The sequence below is a fragment of the Lynx canadensis genome, chromosome C1 (assembly GCF_007474595.2).
Source record: "Lynx canadensis isolate LIC74 chromosome C1, mLynCan4.pri.v2, whole genome shotgun sequence".
In the NCBI taxonomy this organism is placed as follows: domain Eukaryota; kingdom Metazoa; phylum Chordata; class Mammalia; order Carnivora; family Felidae; genus Lynx; species Lynx canadensis.
In genome coordinates this window covers 177354983-177378532 of record NC_044310.1, presented here as the reverse complement: position 1 = coordinate 177378532, position 23550 = coordinate 177354983, and the positions used below count along the sequence as shown (strand labels likewise).

At 37.5% G+C, this 23550-nt stretch overlaps 1 protein-coding gene across 3 annotated transcripts in view; it reads right to left on the bottom strand.

Moving 5' to 3' along the window:
• The window catches only part of GLS (glutaminase), an 82805-nt gene extending 69655 nt beyond the window's left edge, over positions 1 to 13150 (bottom strand). For all 3 annotated transcript variants that reach the window (XM_030326009.2, XM_030326010.2, XM_030326011.2), the window contains exon 1: positions 12741 to 13150. In XM_030326009.2, the coding sequence (XP_030181869.1) occupies positions 12741 to 13132 (392 nt within the window). In that variant the 5' untranslated portion in view covers positions 13133 to 13150. The remainder of the gene's footprint in view (positions 1 to 12740) is intronic.
• Between the last annotated feature and the right edge of the window lie 10400 nt (positions 13151 to 23550).

The following is a 23550-nucleotide window of genomic DNA, read 5'->3' as shown; positions in this document are numbered from 1 at the left end:
AATAGTCCTATACGTCAGTAAAACCACATATATTTATTTCCTAATATAATTACTTTCCAATTACTAGTGGGTCCATATATTTCTATCTTAAAAGACAACAGAATATAGAGCTGGTTCACAGAACATGAACAGCTATACTCGCACATATAAAATTTCTCCTAAAGGAAACATTAGTATTGGTATTAATATCATTTATACTTGCTTTCAAAGCTGTTACACCAACTTTTCGTTTTTAAAGTAAACCTTAAAACGTATCAATTTCATGCTAAAGTCTTTAAAAACTAACACATAAGATTACCACAATTTAAAGACATATCCTGGAAAAATAAATTTATATATATATATATATACACATATATATATATATATATACGTATGCATATATATGCATATATATATAATGAAACAGGGTTCAAATAGTTCAAGAAGTTTCCCAAGACTGCACCGTGGCAGAGATGGATTTAGAACCCATTTCTCTGAATCCAGAGTCCATATTTTTCACCACTACAGTATGCTGGCTCTCAAACTTACTACCTAGTTATTATTCTCATAAGGTACAATTTTTCTAGGTCTTACTCTGATCCAAAATCATTAAACAGCATTCAACAATACTGATGACTTAATATTTAAAGAAAAAGTGAGTCAGCCATCAAAACATCAGTGGAAAATAACATACCAATTATTTACATAAAATGGTTTGTCAAATAAACTTTAGATAGTGGTAGTTTGTCACTTTAAAAAACTGCAGAATAAGCTTTCTATGTGTTTACCACACCAGTAAATGGTATTTGCTTTGCCTAAAAGGTAAGTAAATAGCATAAAATATACACTTCTTTACCTTATGGTACAGAGCACAAAAAAATTTAAATGACCATGTTATTGTCAGAGCTAGCAAAAAAAAGTAAATATTTACTTGCTTTTGGACAAGAGACTAATTTTTATCCATTGAGGAGAGATTTAAGTCATCTCTAAAAAACATGCTCACAGAATAAATGGGTCAAAATTGATAAAAAGAATACTACCTATCTCAGCATTTAAAATCTCAGACTCTGATCTGAGAAGGTGTTAGCTTCAACACTCTGGTGAACAAATAAATGAAAAGATTCTCTCCAACTTTCAAACAGGTAGAAATTACTCCAAAGATCTTTCTTGATATTACCCCCTTTTCTCCCCCCAAATTTAATATGGATTTGTGGCAACATGTCACAGTAATGTATTTTGCTATGAAAATTTTAAAGCTAAAAACTATATTTTAAGCATATAGTAACCAGGAGATCCTTGAGGAGTATTTAAATTTTAATGACAAAAAAAACACTAGATTGTAGGAGGCTTTCAAATCATTACAACTACTGAGAAACCCAAGTGAACCCTCCAGATTCCCTGGGGAAAAATATAAAATGGTCATGACACTCAGCAACTAAAATAGAACACATATAGAAGATTAGTAAATCCAGATAAATCCTTGTTTCATACTTTTTTATTCCTTCCATTTTCCCTCACTTCCTTTTTTTTTAATTTTTTTTTTCAACGCTTTTTATTTATTTTGGGACAGAGAGAGACAGAGCATGAACGGGCGAGGGGCAGAGAGAGAGGGAGACACAGAATCGGAAACAGGCTCCAGGCTCCGAGCCATCAGCCCAGAGCCTGACGCAGGGCTCGAACTCACGGACCGCGAGATCGTGACCTGGCTGAAGTCGGACGCTTAACCGACTGCGCCACCCAGGCGCCCCCCCTCACTTCCTTTCTAATTACGGTCCTTAAGATCCTTTCACCATCATTTTGTGACTTCATTTACCCATTCCTTCCTCTATTTTACCCTCACAAAATACCTGCCTAAAACACAGAAATCATTGTTTAAGAAAACAACAAAAAAAAATGCCATATATTTAACTGGCATCTAGGACATGTACAGCATTATGTTAGTTGTTGCTTACAGTCTAAGTTGAAAAAAGAAGACGTACATAATGAGTAATTACAAGAAAGGGACAATGAGATACACTCTGAAAAATTACTTCACTATGGACTAATAAGGTAAAGCTTTTTTAGAAGACATGGAATTTGAGCTACACTTGAAAGATGGGTAGGAGTTGAAAACATGGCAACAGAAAGGGATTCCCAGCAAAGGAAACAGAATGACCAAGACAATGAAGGTAAGCATTCACTGGGTGTTTACAAGGAACAGCAAACTGCGATAGCATAAGATATATGAATTAGGGTGGCTGTTTCTATTTATGAGCTGTTAAAATACCCAATTTTCACGGCTGAGAGAGATCTATATAAATTAAACAATAAATGAGGAGACCACCTCCTAAAAAATTTACATATGGTGTTTAAATTCAGGGCCAATTTCTGCAACATAAAAAGAGGTACTTTGTTTATTGATCAACCAGTTACCCAATACCAAAGGACAATTTAAGCTCCTCCGTCTGGTACTCAGTTCTCTATACATGGCTTTGTACTATCTATTCTTAACTTATCACTTTTAATTAACTAGATTCATGAATCTGTAAATAAATCCTGCTATCTTACCTTTATTTTTTAATCCATATAAGTCTTCTGTTTATAATCCTCCTTTTCCTAATCTTTTAAGGTATCAAATCATCATTTCAATCATTATACAGGGCTTTCCCCAACCAGATTTTCTATACTCTTTTTAGCACTCCTGGCTGTATCACTAAGTTTTGTACTTTTCTTATACAGCCTATGTAAAGATGAATAAAATAAGGATGCTGTCTAGGAGAGCCAAGAATATGGCAAGTACTAGGATATAAGTGTAAAAAATGTATTAGGAAGGGGTGCCTGGGTTAAGCATCCAACTTTGGCTCAGGTCATGATCTCACTGTTCATGGGTTCAAGCCCCACGTCAGGCTCTGTGCTGACAGTTCAGAGCCTGGAGCCTGCTTCAGATTCTGTCTCTCTCTCTCTCTCTCTCTCTCTCTGTCCCTCCCCTGCTCATCCTCTCTCTCTGTCTCAAAAATAAACATTAAAAAAAAATTTTTTTTAATAAAAAATAAATAAAAGTATTAGGAAGTACAAAGTAAGCATTCAACTGTGCCTTGACAGGTGGGAGAAATTAAGGAAGTATAACATAATTAGGAGCAACACTGCAAACTCTCCCTCATAGTTTAAAATCTTAGAAGTTAAAAAACTCTAGTATCAAATGAAAGGTGGAAAAGGAAAATCATCAAGTCTTTAAGAACTGCAAAATGAGAAGGAAAAAAATTGAAACGAATTATATTTAGTCTTATCTTGTTAAATAATATTTCATATTACCTGACTTCTCCAAACTATAAACCTTCAAGGCTGGCATATTACCTTCCTTAATATTTTTTTGCAGGGGTCAAGCCCATGGAACTCAAACACCTAGTATAGCATGGTAAACCTATCAGAAAGTCAGAAACTTTTTTTCCCCAACTAAGTTTAAAAAAAAAAAAGCTCCACTAACAATACAAAAGAACACTTTGATGTTTTTACTTATTTCATTTTAAAACAATGATCTTTAAAAAAAATTGTTTTTTTAAATTGGTTTATCATTCTGAATTTAAAGTGAGCTGGCTGACAGTAAGTTGAGACTCACAGAGAACAGTGGTATTTATCAGAGGGGAGAGGGGTCAGGAGGTGGGGGCCAAAAAGGGGGAAAGGATTAAGAAATACAAACTTCTAGTTCTAAAATAAGCTATTAGGATGTAATATATAGCATAGGGAACACCATCAGTAATATTTATCAACACCGTATGCTGACAGGTGGTAACTAGCCTTAATGTAATCAGTTCCCAATGCATATAAATGTGGATTCCCTATGTTGTACACATGGAACCCATATAATATGGTATGCTAATTACACTTCAATAAAAATTAATTAAATAAGCATATGGGGTTGAAAGTTCAACTGATGGGGGCTGACCATATACATCATAAGTCTGACAAAGTGATGAATTCTGCTTATTCTCCAAGTCATTCTGCCCCAAGTCTAATTATTGGTGAAATTTAAAAATAAAACATTACATAGTTTAAGGCTTTACTGTTAAGAAAGGATCTCCTGCTATCTTAAAACCCTATGTGCTAAAGTAAGGTTTACAGGGAAGGACGGAGTCTCAAAGTCAAGCAACATGTCTAATGTCACACAATTCTTAAGTGGTTGTGCCAGAATTAGCCCTGGAAAACTGGTCTTTAGTTTCTATATACTTCCTGGTATACCATACCAATTGTGCTCAATTATTAGCCCTCCATTTTAGGAGGAATACCTAGAATTCGTTCAGAATAATTAAACGTTAAGACTCCTTATATTTGAAGAATTTCTAACCAAAATGCTAATAGGGAAATTACTTATGTTAGAGAACTAAACTGTTGTTCCACCTTGTTAAATCCTATAAAAAGTGAGGATGAGATTATGTTAAATTAGGGTTGCTGTTCTAATTGGATTTTACTGAAATTTATTCAAGAACATACCAAAGTAAGAAGCACAAAAGCTAGTGGCTGAGCTATCCATTATCAGCTGATGGCAAACTGTCCACACGTACAACTTCAAAAGTCCAGCCCAGGGGGCGGCCTGCTTGCCTTTGAGGGGAGGATGAGGACCTGGTCAGACCAAGTCCCTGATGTCCAGCTCTGTTAGTCCACCTATCCCTTCAGTCAAGTATCCTTTAATACATCAATCTAGTTGTAAAAATAGATACAGTGAATTCTGTTAACCACTTTAATACCATACTAGAGATGATGTCTTTGAAGTAACTAAAATATATAGGTTAATGAAAGGGAGACTTCAGCTACACAAAAACAAAAGAGCTCTGAAAATGGAAGGTGCTATGTTCCAAGGCAGTGAACTCTAGTCAAGGAAGTATTCACTCAGAGATGAGTAACAACTTGCAGGAGTATAACAGAAGAGAAAAAAAATCAACTAGGGAGATGCGTTTTTAAGGTCTCTTCCAATATTGTACCTAGAAAGTAATCAATTCAGTACAGTATTTTATTAATCTAATGGTAGATGAAAAGACAAAATAAATCCTAATTATTTATGAACTTCAGTCATTTAGTTAGGTCAGTTAGTATATGTGGCCTAAGTTATAAAATACGTACAATGAAGTGGAATTAGATGTCTTTAAAGTCACTTTCAACTCCAATTCTCAGCTTTTGAGCTGCTAAAATAGACGGTCCTCCTAAATTCCCATACTAAAGACTATAAACTTTACTCACTCAGGACCTACAAATACACAGAAGACCTATATACACACATTTTATACCTAAAGTCTAACTATCTTAAGTTCTTTAAAAAAAAAAAAAAAAGAGAGACTCAAAGAGTAGTTAATGCTACTGAACCATACCCTTAAAGATGGTTAAGATAAAAAATTTTGTTATGTGTATTTTTACTGCAATTTTTTTAAAAGCTGAGGAGAACTGGGTCTAGAAGGGGAGAGTAAGAGAAAATAGCCAAAGTGGAGACAGGAAAAACAGAACAAGATGTAGCAACAGATACAAGATACAAAAATCCACAAAGGAACAAACTCATTCAAAGTGGAACTAATCATAATATGAGGGAACACATTACACAACTAAATACAGTTTAGTACAGGGGCCACTAACAGCAAACTAGAGCAGTGCCACCTGTGTTTGTAAATAAAGTTTTATTGCAAAACAGCTGTCCCTATGCATTTACCAGCCATCCATGACAGCTTTGCTAATAACAGCTAATTTGAATAGTATTAACCCAGACCAGATAGCCTGTGAAGCCAAAAATATGTACTATTTGACCCTTCAGAGAGAAAAAGTTTGCCAACACTTGCCTGCGAACATCACTATAGTAATGCTCCCTTATGGTAAAATCCGAGATGGAACAAGAAACATTAAACTCTTCATTATATTTTACTGTGGCAAAAATATGCAACATTTCCTAAGGAGATTTACACTAAGAATAGTTTAGAAAAAGTTTGATGTTTGCAAATAGTGAATATAACTGGATAATGCTGAGAAGAGCTGTACAAATCCATGTACATTTTTTTTAACTTTTTAATGTAATGGTACTTCCTGTTATATGTACCAGAAACAGTATATTAGAATAGCAGACTAGTTGAGTAAATATTTACAATTTTAAAATTAACAGATGTGGTTCCTCTAATAATGGAAGTTATAAATGCAGATGTCCCTTGAGCAACAAGCGTTTGAATCATGTGGGTACACTTACATGTGGCTTTTTCTCAATAAATACAGTATAGTACTATATTTTCTTTTCCTTGTGATTTTAATAACATTTTCTCTTCTCTTGCTCACTTTATTGTAAGAATATAGTCTGTAATACATAAAACATACAAAATATGTATTGACTGTTATTGGTAAGGCTTCCAGTCAACAGTAGGCTATCAGTAGTTAAGTTTTGGGGAAGTAACCTAATTTTTGACTGTGAGAAGAGGCTGGCACCCCTAACATCCACATTATTCAAGGGTCAATTGTACTCATAATGAGAAATCTTAAAATTAACTCTAAAGAGGCAGAGAAAAAAATGTCCATTCTCACAAACCACAACTGCTGATATCATTTCAGTTTGTTTTCCTCAAAATACTTTTTCCAAGCATGTTTTAAAAGCTTAAGGAAAAAAAAAAAAAGCTTAAGGATCACTTGAGATCATACTGCACAGAAATTTTATATTCTAACTTTTGGCCTAACATTTTCTTACATCTCCCAAAAGTGTCTGTATACATTTTAAATGACTGAATAAGAGACTTTCATATGTATGTATGTATCATAATTTACTCAACCATTCCACTAATGTTGAACACAAGTTTTTTTTTTTCCATTCTTCTCTAATATGTAGGGTACTGTACCAAAAGTATTAATGAATAAATCTTCCTACAACTCAAGTTTGTTAGCCTAGACTCCTAAAAATGTATGAATATATTTAAAGTTTCACACAGTTTTAAAACTGTTCTTAAAAAGCCTGTACTCTTGGGGTGCCTAGATGGCTCAGTCAGTTAGGCATCCAACTCTATTTTAGCTCAGGTCATGATCTCATGGTTGTGAGATCGAGCCTCACATCAAGTCTCCGTGATGAGCTGCAGAGCCTGCTTGGATTCTCTCTCTCTCTCTGTCTCTTAAGAACTCCCACCAAGAATCTTAAGGAAGTGCCTATGTCACTCACACCTTCATGAAGATGACCATTTAAAAATCTTTAGAGGCCTGTAGTAGAAATTAACAGGCAAAAAAACAAAAAAACCCACCCACACACATATACATATATTCAAATCTTGAAATCTACCAAGTTATTGTTCATTATGCAATATTAATAGTTCCATTTTAAAGTTAGTTCCATTTTAAAGTTAGTGTTTTCACTATAAACGTATATTTAGAAAGCAATAAGCAATAATGTTACATACAAACCAGAGAATACTCCCCAAAGGAAGCCAAGAAAACACATTATCATGCTTCTACTGTGTTGTAAGTGCCCAGAAAAGTAACAAGTACAGTAATTAGTTATATGCACCATGTTTCATAAGCAAAGCAATTTTATACCTGAGTAGAAAGATTCCAGGATAAAATCCTAAGTATCTCTACCTGAAAGCTATTTACCTCAGAGATATCAATAATTAGTAATTATTTTTATAAATATATCTGTTCACTCAGCTTTCTTAAGTATTCTTCCTAGCAAATGACTTAAAAGGTGAAAAGGCAGACAGGCAACTCCTTGACTTATACAGGAATTAAAGAGTGTGCTCCTTAAAGAATGCAAATCCTACAATTAGACCTTGTTTCTACAGCCATAATTTTTCTTCACTTCATAGTCACAAGGAAGAAGTACAGCTTTTTACTTATTTCAAGTAATTTTTTGAAACTCAAACCCACAAACATCTTCAACAAAGTTCTCTTCAAGGTGACATTTATTTTTTTCAGACTAAAATAGTGCCCTTCCAACCCTTGTTACTTTTCCCTACATAGCGCCTCATAAAAAAATTGAATTCAATGTGGTAGTCATTTCCTGAGTTAGTTGATTTTGAAGTAGGCAGACTTCTTTGTAAACAATAAAGCCTGAAAAGAAGAAGCTAAAACTCAGAAACTAAAGTTCAGGATCTAATTTATGCTTTCAGTGAACTTCATCTAAAAATTATTAAGTAGCATGCAGTTCGTTAATTACAAGTCACCACAGATATAGCCATGACTAAATAGATACCCGTGGTTTAATATAAGTATCAGGCAGCAAAATGTTATGGTGTATGCTTCAAATGGCCACTAAACTAAAGCTCACTGGTTACTGTAACCTGAAAAAAATTTTAATGGAAGAAATCACAAATAAAATCAGAGGTGTTGAGGAATCCCTCAAATATACTTTCAATCTTGATTTTAAGTGAACTGTAAATACATTCACTTTTACATATTAAAAGGAAATGCATTAAAGAATGACAAAATTTGTCACCTATTGCACGGACGTTCTTTCACTTTGAAATTATACCTGCCAAACACTGTCTCAACTTCATTATCAAGTACTGTTCTATAGACCAATTCAATGTTTGCTGCAATGCATAAGCATTTAATCTTGAGATTCAATTCTCACAGCATACAATGTAATGATTCTATGCCCCTCACTTTCCATTTAATAAATATGAACTACCATGGCACCTGGGTAGTTCAGGTCATGATCCCAGGGTCATGGGATAGAGCCCTGTGTCGGGCTCTGCGCGGAGTGTGGAGACTGCTTAAAGATTTTCTCTCTCTCCTCCTCTGCCTCCCTCCCCTGCTCGCTCTCTAAAAAATTAAAAATTAAAATATTAAAAAAAAATGACCTACCAAAAGTCATACTATCTGAAGCCGGTATAAAAATGTTTCCTTTCACTTTTAATACATTTTTAATTACGCATATTTAATCCAAAATATATTTTTAAATGCCATGACTTCACGTAGATGAGCAAACATTCAATTACTTCATCATGGGTATGCAGTTTTTGACAAATACTACCAAACCACCTTCCAAAATAGCTGAACTAATTTATACTTCCACTAGCAATGTAAGAGTTCCTATTCCCCACACCCTCCGCATCACTTGATTTAATTTAACATCTGCCAATCTGATAGGGAAAATATGATCTCATTGTTTTAATGGAATACTGTATCCTGTATTGTCAATATTCTACCCTATATGAATTACCCTTTTACTAAAGAGCATACATGTGCTGATATTTTCCAAGCCTAGTCCTTCTCGGTTGTATCATTTTCCCTCCTAACTAAATAATAAAATGCCTAAACAAAAGGTAACAAAAATGTCCCTCATCCCAACCTGGCAACTCTTTTCAGGGACTCTTCACTATAGGATACACACAAGCTTCATAGAAATGAAGCATGGCATGCTTGATGGAGAAGAAACAGTGAGGTAAAATGTCCATGCTGGGCAAGCATTCGGCATAAAGGTTGATCAAGAATATTGAATGCTACAGCATGGTTTGTGATTTTGATATAATGCTCATTCCAGTCTGTATTGGTATTTTAGAGAGTGGTAGTTTGAAATTAAAACTCTATAAACAATCTCAAAAGACTGAAATGAGACAAAAGAATGGATATGGGGGTAGAGACTTTTAATTTGGGTCATCAAATACATGGACATAAACGTGAGAAGAGTTTGGATGAGAGATGAAATATTATCATGAGAGGCAAAGTTGAGAGAAGGCACATGCTGTGGAGAAGGCAGACAAGTGGGAAAGAAGCAAAGACCTTAGCCTCAGGGTTTACTCAGTGAGCAAACCCAAAAAGTGCCAGGAAAGCAAAGAGGACAATTTAAAAAATGAAGACAGCCAAGTGGATTTTCAAAATGATAAAATGATAGCAACAAAATTAAGTAAGTGCACTACAGGGAAAACTAAGCAAAAATCATACTTTCTATAGGGTATTTAAGACAGTAGTAAAATCTTAAGTTAAACCAGGAATCTAAACCAGACTGAAGTTGGTTGAAGGAGATGGCACAGCCTAGGATGACACTGGTTCAAAGAATTTGACTATGGAAAAAAGGTAAGTAGGTAACTTGCTTATATTCCACCTCTTTCCAAAATATAATATAGTAAGGTTAATAAAATATAGTCAGACCAAGGAAAGGAGGAAAAGCAAACGTGTTAGCCATGTTAATTAATAAAATTGCTATGGTTAAGTATTAAATTCTCTAAGCTTACTAGTAAGTAGGCCAAAAAGACAAACAGTACAAATCAAATAGAAGTACAATAATTTTTCAAGAGAAATTTTTTCTGGAAACTAAAAAAACAAAAAGAAATTTCTCATGTATGAGCCTAAAATTCAAAGGCTAATGTCCTTGTCATGTTTTACAACATGAAGATGAAGCAATTTTATTCTTATTTAATAAACACATATACTATTTTAACACATACCAAATTGTTGTCCTAAGCCTTTTACAAAATGTTAACTCATTTAATTTCACATGGTTATTTCTTTTAATAATCTTCCATAAAACCTGGCAGAGTCGTGAGTGCTGGCATTCCAGGTGGCTTGCTGTCTGAGGGATGAACTATATTTTGGAAGCTGAGCATTAGGAAGGATAACAGGATCAACTGGAAGCTTACCTCCCAGAATGAGAGAAATGTTTATTACACAAAGGCAAAATGGAAGGAGTCAAAAGAGGAAAACTACATTTGGAAACCAGATCATTCAGGAAATATAATCTTTAAAAAGATTAAAAATGTCTTAACAATCTTGAGGCCAGTGCTCTTCAAGTGTATATATGAATTCAAGACAGCTGGGGTTCACTCCTGAAATCCTTGATTCAAAGCTCTCAGGATTATCATATATAGTGCTTGGATTGCTCCTGAGCCAGTCTAGCTATTATTCCAAACTTCAGTGGCAGAAAAAGAAACTCCTTTGAACTAAGGTAAACAAGATTGTCTTATTGGCCATTCAAATTCCCAGGTCAGCTGAGCAAATGTTCTTGAAGGATTCCCTCCCTAGACTGATTTTCTTTGGTGGTTGGGGTACAGTACAGGACCTTTTTTTATGTATCGTTGTCAGTAAGTATTAACCAAAATAGTGTTTTCAAAGTTATTGCTAAGACACGATTTCTTATTTGGAAGGAAATGAAGCTAGAAAGTTCTTAAGAGCTTAAATTTCCTATCTGACAAGAAGGAAAAAAAAGGACACTAGTGCCACTGAAAAGACACAAACTGGAAGACATTTTCAATAGAAAACAATTCCCATCCCATAGCCTTCAAGGACAACTTTTAAATGCTAGCAATTGCACTTTGTAATTCTGTAACCCTGGGCTCAGGTATTTAAACTAGTTTCATGCCTGGTAAACCAGATGATAAGGTACAAGTGAGTACCAGATGAGATTAAGCATACACATTCTAGACCCTAAAAAACATGAGAGATAGAAATTTAACAAAGTCTAGCTTTTCAGACCTTGAAGGGATTTAAATCATCTAACTAAAGATGTTAAATGACCTACCTATATGCTCCTAAGACTTTGTGACACAAAACCATTTGATCACAGAATACCACAAATTTTGCCCATCATTAAAATAACATTTTTCAGTCTGGGAAAACTTAAGCTTGGAATGTTTTAGGAAGGTGCCAACTTCAATTACAGGAAACATTAAGCAGACCTGTGATTCAGTATAAAAATCACACCACACTTTCAGCTTGACTTAAGGTGATGTGAAGCTGAAGACAGTAATGTGAGTGACAGGGTGGCAAAACGGGTCACATAATGTCAGTACAATGTCAGCAAAACGGTAGAGTATAAAGAAAGCATACAGGTTATATTTTTACCCATATTCGGAAAACAAAGTTGGGGTCCATTTATATTTATACAAAATAACCAAGAAATTGCTTCCCATTTGTTAAGAAAAACCAATTTCGTTTTAAGTCAAAAGTGCTGTGTGGCATAGATGACTTAACATTCTATCAGTATTTAAATCACAAAAACTACATAACTCGGATTTTTCCTAGTGTTTTACCAGCCACATTTCATCTTGGCTATTTTGGTTATTTTAAAAAATTCGCCCATCTCCTGGAAGACATTAAACAGGCCAAAGCTGGTCCCCAGTGCAAACAGGTAGTCTTGTACTGCGTGCCCCTTCTCGGCCACATGACTCTCTTCCTCCTTAATCTCCTTTCGAAAACATTATTTCCGGTGCCCCAGATGGCTCGACACCACGCCTGAAAGCCACTCCAGAAATATTAAGAATATTCTGCCACGTTAGGCTTCTAAAGAGATGGTGGCAGAGCGATCGAAGGAGGGCAGGCTTAGAGAGAAAGAAACCTGAGCCTGAAAAATGACGAGTCAGGAAGGCGCAGTGTATGCTAAACACCCGACTCCTAAATGTCACTCGGTGGAGATGTTCGTGTGGCATCACCCACGGAGAGCTGGGCAGGCGGCCAGGAGCTGCAGCCGGGAACCGGGAGCCGGGGAGCAGAGCACGCGGCGCGGGCCAGGCAGCCGCAGCCCCAAAGGACGGGGCCGGGCGGGGGGGGGGGGGGCGGAATGGCCCAGGCCGGCCGCTCCGGCCCCTCCGCGGCTCCTCCCGGGCGGCCCGCGCCAGGGGCGGGGAAGGGAAGTGGGGGCCGAGCGGAGGGGCGCCGACGGGGAAGGCGCGGGCGGGGCCGGACCTAATCACATGGCGCAGACTGCGCAGGCCGCCCGGCATCTCTTTCTTTCTCTTTCTCGAACCTCCGCTCCCATCCCGCCCCACCGCAGGCCCCTCCCGGGCCCGATTCCGGGCCCCACGCGGGGGAGGCCTCTTCCGCCTAGCGGAGACACTCACTTTTCGCCCGAGGCCACCAGCTCCTTGCCCTCACTGTTGCCGAACGCATCCGTCTCCCCGGGGCCGTCCTTGGGGCTGGGAGCCGATGGGGCCGCGGGCGGCGACGCCCCAGACTGCTGCTGCTGCTGCGTGCCCCCCTTGCCCAGCTCCTGCAGGATCTCCGAAGGGGAGCTAGACAGTCCCCGCGCGAGGGGCCCCGCCGGCCGGCCGCCCCCGCCCCACCACGGGTAAAGCCGCGCGGCGGCCGCTGGGCCCGCGGCCCCCTGTCCCCCGCCTCGGGGACGCCGGCACAGTGTGACGAGGGGCTGTGCCCGCCTCAGAGCTGCGCAGGAAGCGGCGGGAGGCCGCAGGAGCAGGTCCCGCAGCATCGCCGAGCCTCGCAGTCGCATCATGCCGCCGGGTCTGTCAGCGCCCGCTAGACTAGGGAGGATGCTCGGGGCGTGGGCGGCCGCTCTCCTCTGGGAACGCAGTCTCCGGTGGGACACCGAGAGGGCAGAAGTGGATAGGAGCAGCGACGTGGGTGTGGTTTGGACTCCGGTTCCCGCAGCCTCCGCTGCTGCTCAGGAGGCTGCCCGCCGCCGCTTCACCTCACGCCGCCGAGGATTCCGCACTGAGGCTGAAGCGCAGGGGAGGGCCAGAGACATTCCGCGCTCACCCTCTCGGGGGCGGGAGGACGCCCGCGTCCTCCCTCCTTCCCCTGCTACGATTGGCTCATATTCTCGACCTCTCTCCTGATTGGTGACTGGAGCAGTCAAATTTCTCTCCGCGCAGGGTGCGCGGAGAGCCGGGGTGGAGATTGGCAGGGGGCGGGGAGAGGAACCGAACTGACGTGTGAGGCGTGGGAGCCAGGAGGGGCTCTAGCGTAGCCGCTTCCCTCTCGCTTCGCCAACCGCGAGGCTGCCCTAGTTGGAAACTGGGGAGTCAGGGGTCTCGTCACTTACGAAGCGGATTGGCTCCTGGACTCTGGGGCCTCGAACTGTCGGGGAGACTGACCGGCAAGAGCCCCTGCAGCCGAGTGGCCGGGAGCCAGTCGGATTGGCCGGAGCTGGCGTCTGGCCGAGCCGTCGGAGCTTGGCTGGTCCAAGCTTGCAGCTGGCCCGGGCTATCCGGTGAGGACGTGAGGAGACACCTCTGAGGGCCGCGGTCCAGGAAAGGCAGCCCCAGACGAGCCTCGTCTCTCTCCCAAATGTTACATTTACTTGAAACTTTCCATAGTTGGCCACTCCCCAGATGTGAAGTGTTTTGGAAAAAATGAGCAAAATCCTTTCAGCTATGCGACTTAGCCATTTGGAAGGTTGGAGATCGGGGGAGGGCGAAGAGCGAGAGAAATTCCAGAATACGACTGCTTTCCTTTTTAAAAATTATTTTTTTAATGTACACTGGCATCTCAAAAATATTTTTGAACAGCAAGGATTCCCTCGACACTAGTTTGCTGGAAAGCATAATTGTAGATACTTTTGTATTTTAAAAGCTGCTTCATCATTTTAAAATAGAAGCATCTGAGTGCTGGTTCTCTAAATCGTTTCAGCCTAGTATCTGTTGTTTATCCTATTTGGTCTGTGGGAAAAGAGCCAAGGATCTGATAAACTCTTGAGTTTTTCTCTGAGCCTACCTATGCACTTCACGACAAAAGGTTTTTAGACTGTTTCTTGAAACAATTAGGTTTAAATGCATAGATCCACAAAAGTTAATGGGGATGATTTTTATGAACCAGGAAGGGTGTGCGTCAGGTGCATTAACTAGGTGCATTAGTAATCTAATGAATCTTAAAATATTGCACTAGATTAATAGGAAATCTGTACCCTACAGGCTATTGTGACCTTTGGCATGTCAGAGTCTTGCTCATGTTTAAATTTTTTCTATCTGCTCTTTAACCGGAAGAACCTGGAAAAGGCTATCATGTGTAAATCGGTTAAGTATCGCCTTAAAAAAAAAAAGTTCAGGCAATTGCAAATTATTTAGAGGGCTTTTATTACTACTTAACATTACCTGCCACTAAAATTTGAAGAGTCAAAGTAATAATATACAGTATTCAGGAAAAGGAACATCAACTTTTGGAGGAGAGGTAACGAATATCAGCCCTGCCTAACCTTTCCAGTGACTTGTCAATGACATAAACCTGAATATTGTGTGACCTCTTAGATATAACTGGTTATCAGTTTTGACTGTTTCCTTTCTCTCCACTTCCAAACTATTGACATCCAGTTCTTATTTTCCTCCTAGCTTTTCTCTTAGCTTCTCTAATTTTCCTATGAAAATTCTTTGTAAATTTCTTTCATTTTTAAAGGCTTAAATGCTTTATAGTACACTTAACAAGTATGGAAAGCAAACCTAGTAATATATTATTTTCTAGAGTTTCTGCTTCCATGCATGAGCTAGTAAAAATGGACACGTTAGTCCTAACATTTAGAAGGACTTAGAGTCTGATGCAATTTAACTCTTTCTTTGTGAAACCCATGAAAAAGTTATAGACAGCAAATTAAAAGTACTATAAATAGAATTAAAGTTTGAGTCATTCATACTTTAATTTGATTCCTTTCTTCATCATATATAATATTTTTTAATCTTAATGTTTCTTTAATCAAATACAACTGAGCTACCATGAATTGGAGTTAATTACTATTTCCATTAGATTAATTACTTGTTAAATTATATCATCATGTAAAACAAAATCTGTCCCTATAAAAACATTTTATACACATACAACAGTCCACTAAAATAACTACAAATAGATAATCTCCAGATTAATAGGTGGCTGGATTGTCAGAGCTACTCTTAGACTCCTCTTTGCGTAGATAAGTGCAGCTATCACACAAGAGGTTGTAGTCCCATAGCCATTAAGCAGATATGAACCATCCAAAGGAAAAATTGGAATTTATGCATTTTGTTTCTGTTCTAACTAGAAGAACAATCTAACTAGAGTTCCTGTGTTCTTTTGAAGATTAAAAAAGGCTAATGTTTCAAGATCATAATGTAACATATGTATAAGTTCCAGATTTTGCCTTTCACCAGAACCAAAAGGTTATTATTTGTTGACCTAAAGCTAAGTGGAAAATAATTCTCCTTTGCCTAATAGCTTAAAAGAATTGACTCACTATTTTGTTTGTTTGAATTTTGTTAAGAGAATAGAGTAAGATTCAGGAAACCTCTAAACAGCTTCTGCTACTACTTCCCTTTCTTCTGTTTGTTTCCTGCTTTAACTGGCCAGCTTCCTAGTCTTGCTGATAAACCCTGTCAAACATGACTTACTATTCCAAAGTTGAATTTAGATATGTATTAAAGTTATTATGGATCCCTCATGTATAAAATGGGGATAATATTAGTGTCTTATCTCACAGGGTTGTGAGGATTAAATGAATATATATATATATATAGCACTGAGAACAATGCCAGTAGCATTCTATAAGTGTTAGCTATAAATATTATTATTATTCCATAAGTGAATAAATTTTGTTGCACATGATTGTCACATTTGTTATTAAAAAGCCAAACAGAGTTGTTTTGAACCATCTAATTGTAAAATATCATTTAAGAAGAAGCTGGCTCCCCAAAATGAGATCATTTGCTTTATTTTTAGAAAATAAACCAATAATTTCCAAGGTATCTTTGGACTGCTGCAAAGACAGTAAGATTAAGTAAAGCTGGATTCAGTGCCCATGGTACCAGCTGTTTACAAATAACTTTTAAAAAGTAATACAGAAGGAAGAATTACTAGATTAAAAAGAAAAGATTGCCTGAATGTGCATGTCATATATAATTAAATCTAAAAATCTATTATTTGCCACCTATGTATGTTAAACCTCTCTTCCTTGTGACATCACACAAAAATGGTGAAATTTTCATGAGACCTGAAGAGACTACTTATATGGTATCATCCTAAATAACAACCATATAAAATTCTTTTTGTGGGCCCCCTGATGGCTGGAACTGGAGTGGGGTGGTAATCAGTTACTTTCCTTCATTCAGAGGAAAATTATATCAGCTTATAAGTTAATATTGGTTACACTTAGATCACAATTTTATGCATGGGTTCTCTAGATATTTACTTATTTTTGAAAGTAATTTTAACTCTTATTTTTTGTAGTGTGATAGAAAATATTAAATTGGACTAAACCCCATGTCAGAGATAAAGTCTTGCTTGTATAATTAGGAAAACCTAAAAAAAAAAAAAAAAGATTTTATAAACATTGCAAAAGTCAATCAAAAGGATACCTTCTTGAGAATGAAAACAACCTCTAGGTAAATTGAATTCCTGTTCCCAAATATTTATGTCCCTTCTAATGGGAGGACTTTACCTCCCTACTTTTAACAGCAGGCTTGGCCCTTTGCCTTGATTTGTTCAGTGAAATATTAAAGGAAGTGATGTTTGCCACATAGTTCTGACATCTCTCTTTTCCTTGTATGACAAGAATGGCATGTCCCAAAGATGGGATGCCCCTTTCACCTGGGTCCCAGAATAATGGAACAAACTTGAAGATGACTGTGATTGACAAATAATATGAAGAGAAAGAATCCTTCCTGTAAGTAATTTCAATTTAGGAATTATTACTATACAACACTTAAGTTAGGTTGACTGGTATATCATCTAACTTCAATGAAGATGACTAGGCCGCCATGAGACTAATATGGACTACAGAGAGAATTTGAGACCTCTAAAAGATAGGCATTAACCTCCAGAGCAGTTGAAACTATCACTGAGGGGACAGTCAGAATAGTCATTCTCTTTCAGGGACAATCAAAACCAAAGTTCAGGTAGAAAATATTTGAGTGATATTTTAATATGTCATTTATATTTGGATTTAATTAGGGAAAATTAGTGGTTTAAAGTGTGAGCTTCATATCCATTATGCTATATTGGTTTTATGCTATGAAACCTAACGCTGCTTCAGTATCTGAAATTTGTCACATTTTTCTAAGCTCCGAAAAAGAAAAATGAGCCTGGATTTTGTGTATTTATGCTCACCCAATGGTAAAGTCATATTACTAATCCAGAAACCAATTACTGAACTTCACTGAAATTATGGAATTAAATTCAAAATTCAGACATTTTTAAAAACAGTCATCATCCACAGTAATGTATTTTGATGTTCTGGGGCAAAGAGGAATCAGTATTTATCCTCTGTATAGCATGAATTCCTTCAAATCTGTCTATACTTTTTAAGCATCTGACATTTATAGTATGTGATTCCCTCTGTCCAATTATGTCACAAGAAGCAACGCAACTCCAGAAAAGAAAGTTTGATTCATGATTGAGCTGCTTCTCACAGTAACAATACCATGTGATATGTTCTGAGGCACAGCTTCATTCATATGCACCCCCAAGAGTACAACAAACTGATGTATTTAAAAAAATATCTCTGTAGGGTGCCTGGGTGGCTCAGTCGTTTAAGATTCTGACTCTTGATTTCAGCTCAGGTCATGATCTCACAGTTGGTGAGTTCAAGCCCCACATCAGTATCTGCACTGACAGTGTGGAGCCTGCTTCGGATTCTTTCTCTCCCTCTCTCTCTGCCCCTCTCCCACTCATGCGCACTCTCTCTCTTTCAAAATAAATAAACTTAAAAAAAAGTCTCTGTAGAAACAGCCTAAATGTTTATCAGTAGGAGAATGAATTAAAATAATGTGATATTTGCATATAGCAGAGTACTGTACATTAAAATTAATACAGTATCCTGTATTAAAGTGGGTAAGTCTCAAAAATAATATTGAGAAAAGGCAAGTGTCAGCTGAATATGTGTATTATACCATGATTATAAAATTGTATGACATGCAAAACAATACATTGTTTATAGATTTATGGATACATGGTTTAAGAGTTTCAAATATGCGTAAGATTAATAAACATCAAATTCATTGTAGTGGCTGTTATTTCTGGGTGTTTATAATGAGAAATGGGATTGAAGAGATGTATACAGATAACTTCAACTATATCTGTAATGATTGATTTTTTAAAAAATAATTTTTAAAATTTGAAGCAAATATGGTACCGTAGTAGTTGATGCACAGGTGTTTGTTATATTCTCTTTCTTTTTCTATGTTTGAAATATTTCATAATTAAAGAAAAGCCTTATAATGTTGAAAGCTGTTTCTTTTCTCTAACAATTATAAGTGTAGAAGATACTACAAATCCAATTTTCACTTTTTTTATAAAGTTTTATTTTGAGAGAGAGAGCACCAGCAGGGGAGGGGCAGAAAGAGGGAGAGAGAGAGAGAAATCCAAGTAGGCTCCATTCTGCCAGCACAGAACCAGACGCGGGGCCTGAACTCACAAACCGTGAGATCATGACGTGAGCCAAAATCCAGAGTCAGACACTTAACCTATTGAGCCATCGAGGCACCCCCAATTTTCACTTTTTAATGGTTCCTTTTAAACTTTATTTAATTTTGTTTAACCAATGATGAGTGATACAACTAGTAAGTAATAGAGCTACTTTGTAAATACACTTCAAGAGTGTAACCAACAGACAGTATCCTTGAACTGAAGCTTTACAAAGGTAAGAATGACTAATATTTGAAAATCTTATAGAAAAAAATATTTGTTTCTTGGCTATCAAGCATAAATATGAAAGCAATTCTTTCATTGATAAAATATGAATAAAAATACATCCTTACTTCCTTTGAAGGTAAAGAAGCTATTTATCTTTGTAACAATTCTATTGGGGACGGATGTCAAATGCTAAGTTTTATGGCTATGAAAATTATAAGTTAATAAAGTCACTCAATTTGTACAATGGAATTGGCAAAGACACACTCTCCAGCTAGATGTGGCTCTTGCCTTCTATTCTTTTGAACCATTGGACAAATGCCTGTAAGAGACATGTTCATGATTACAAAAATGCCACAAAGCTCTTAAAAATCTTTGGGAATAATTTCCCCCAATGAAAGGCTCAGTAGGTAACTTGAGTAAAGCAGGCCAGGTTATTACATATTAGGGAATGATGAGGCTCCAGTAAATTAGAATTGGAATGCTCTGTCTAAAGGGTATGTAACTAATGTACTCCAGCCAGCTTTAGATAAGTGGAATGCAGGCACAATTAGCTAGACTTTTGGATTCTTTAAGATAATACAGAAGTATGATTTTTAAAAATAAATAAAATCTTCTGACTTACACAAGTGAGCAGCTCATTCAATTTTTTTTAACACCACACTAGTCAAACATAACATCTGCAATGATAATTTGGCCTTTTGGCTGCCATGTTTCCAACTCTGTCCTGAGAAATCAGATGATGATAGCAGTGTAAGTTTCTTTAAGCTTTTTCCCCAGCACATGTTCTACCCCACATGATTAGTCCTAGCCAGCCATGGAAATTCTATTCCCCTTGAAACTGCTGTAGCTATCTTGCTATGAAAGAGAGGAGCTACCCTTAAGACAAACCCAACACATCTAGGCCAAGAGAGTGGAGAGCTAGAAGGACTCTGGAATCCCCATGATATTCTTGAGCTACTGCTTATATTCATGATCAACCAGTTCTGATGCCTGCCCTCCTTTGTTATATATGATACATTTCCTTATTATTTAAATCAGTTTGAATCTAGGTTTCCATTAAGACATCCTGATTGATTCAATATCACACTATAGAACATTCTTTGTGTCTTCCTCTTTTCCTTGAATTACAATTTATCACATTCCCTTTTTCATTTTTTTAACCCTACTAAATTATGTATCTGTGCTTAACCTATTTGCATATTGTTTGAGGGCCACATATGATAAATAGCCTTGCATGATTTAAAGGCATGGAATTGGAGATACAATGAGCATTAAGAAGCTTACCCCCGTTTGGACTCTGAATCACTTTTATAACTCCAGATTTGCTTCCTTTCTCTTCCAACAAAAAAATATTGAGCCATATTAAGACAACCAGCTTTTTCTGCTGCTAAACTAGACTTCTATACTTGTGCCTGATTGATTAGTGTTTGAACTTTAACTTGATATCCTCCTTCCTTGCCAAAAGGATCGATTTTCCCTCACCTAACCAACTTTTCTCCTTGGAGTCATGCTTACCCGATTCTTACCATCTTATATGGTAAGATGGTATGTCTTAAGCCCCTTTCCCTACCCATCAAAATTCCACTGACCCTACAAGGTCTCCATCTTATGTACATTGGTGCTCTCCAAATTTTTATATAACCACACATTTACCCACATAACAGTTGTTACCCTCATAACATCCATTTGAGATTGGCAGGTAGGTACAATCTTAGTCTGCAAATGAGAACATTGATACAGAAATGTTAATCTGTTCAACATTTCAGTGAATTGCCGTAAAAGTAGCACACATTTCTTGACGCTGTGGCTTTTACCCCTACCATTACCCCCTTACTATTCTCATCTGACTATCTCTTGTGTTTTCTAAAACTTAGCTCAAATGTCATCTCCTTTGGGAAGCCATCGCCGACCTCCCTAGGCAGAGTTAAAGGGTTCTTTCTCTCCAGATCAGGACTTACTTGGTAATATCTTCATTTATTGCATTACTCTAATTATTTATGTGCAGATATCTCCCAACTAGACAAGAGGATGTAGATCTTTTAGCTTTCAACATCTCCATCATCATTTTAAATAATTTTTCAGTAATTCAGTTGAGCCTTAATGAATGTAACGGGAGTTTATTAACAAGAAAATAAAGGAAATATATTAGAAAAATGAACATCTCACAATTTTATTTGAATCTTGAGTAAATTCCTTCTCTATTATTTCTCAAAGAAGAAGTATTAAAAATTAAAACTGCAAAGCAGCACTCTCAACAATAGCCAAATTATGGAAAGAGCCTAAATGTCCATCAACTCATGAATGGATAAAAAAATTGTGGTTTATATACACAATGGAGTACTACGTGACAATGAGAAAGAATGAAATATGGCCCTTTGTAGCAACGTGGATGGAACTGGAGAGTGTTATGCTAAGTGAAATAAGCCATACAGAGAAAGACAGTTACCATATGTTTTCACTCTTATATGGATCCTGAGAAAATTAACAGAAACCCATGGGGTAGGGGAAGGAAAAAAAAAAAAAAAGAGGTTAGAGTGGAAGAGAGCCAAAGCATAAGAGACTCTTAAAAACTGAGAACAGGGGCGCCTGGGTGGCGCAGTCGGTTAAGTGTCCGACTTCAGCCAGGTCACGATCTCACGGTCCGTGGGTTCGAGCCCCGTGTCGGGCTCTGGGCTGATGGCCCAGAGCCTGGAGCCTGTTTCGGATTCTGTGTCTCCCTCTCTCTCTGCCCCTCCCCCGTTCATGCTCTGTCTCGCTCTGTCCCAAAAATAAATAAAAAACGTTTAAAAAAAAAAAAAAACTGAGAACAAACTGAGGGTTGATGGGGGGTGGGAGGGAGGGGAGGGTGGGTGATGGGTATTGAGGAGGGCACCTTTTGGGATGAGCACTGGGTGTTGTATGGAAACCAATTTGACAATAAATTTCACATATTGAAAAAAATTAAAACTGCAAAAGGACTTTATGGACACCTTTTTTTAGTGACTATCTACTTGCACCAACCACCATGATGGGAACTAAGATTATGTAGATGAGTAAGGAAAACATGGTCTTTTGAGGAGGTAGATGAAACTCAGATAAACATAAATTCCTTATTAAAATATATTAGTCTAGGAGTGCCTAGGTGGCTCAGTCTGTTAAGCATCCAACTCTTGATTTCAGCTCAGGTCATGATCTCATGGTTCATGAGATCAAGCTCCATGTCAGGCTCTGCACTGACATCATGGAGCCTGCTTGGGATTCTTTATTTCTCTCCCTCTGCCCCTCCCCGGATTGCTCTCACATGTGCATGCTCTAAATTAATTAATATTAAAATATATATATATATATATATATATGTCTAGATACTGTAAACATCACATATATGTGTATATTCAATGGATAAAGATGATCTAGAAATGAATTCTATCAGGGAGATTATGGAATATTCTAGAAAAGAAGTGGCATTTACTAGGTAGAAATCCAGGTGTATAAGGCTGACAAAAGCATTCTTTCAAGAACAAAAAAGAATTAAGTTAAATGGTAGGTTTAGGAAATTACAAGTAATCTGAAGTGATATTAGCACTCTCTACTAAATATTTTCAGTGTTCAACTGTTTTGGATCGCACATCTTAAAGTTGGAGTGCTCCCTAAAGGTTGGATGTATCCATGCAACTTGCTGTGGCTGGGGAAATACTATAAGCTTAAAAAGCCAATGCGTTATTTTCTACTCTCTCTTTCCCTATGTCACTATAACTGTTCATGCTTAAAATTGGTAGCTTCTCTGTCTACCTTGGTCTCTGAGGTCAGAGAAAGAAACTTTGTCATTTTAAGCTTCTGTGATTTGAGGGCTATTTTTACCACAAGAAAACATTGTCGTAATTGATCCATCTAGTATGAAAGGAAGGTGGGAGAAAGAACATTAGATAATAGAGAAGCCAATCATAATTGGCTGCACATATAAAGGTCAGCCTATAGAATGACCATTTACCCAAAAGTGTGTGCCCAAAATATTTGAATCTGTGAATTCAAATAAGCATATTTTACGCTTTTTCAGTTGAATGCCATTTCTGACTGGCAGTTCATATTTCCACAATTAACTTCCAAAGTTAAGAAATATAATTTGAATCAAGGCAAAAAAAAAAAAAAAGATGTCTTCATAATCCATCCCTTATTTAATCTTACAGTTGTGTAGTCACTGACCTATGTGTTCCAGCTGGAGAAAAAGAAAACATCCAGAATCATCTACAGACTTGGTATATATTAGATACACTTGTATTGAGCACCAGATGCTATTATATTTCTACTGAAAGAGGTGTGACACAAATGCTTATAACTTGGGGAGGG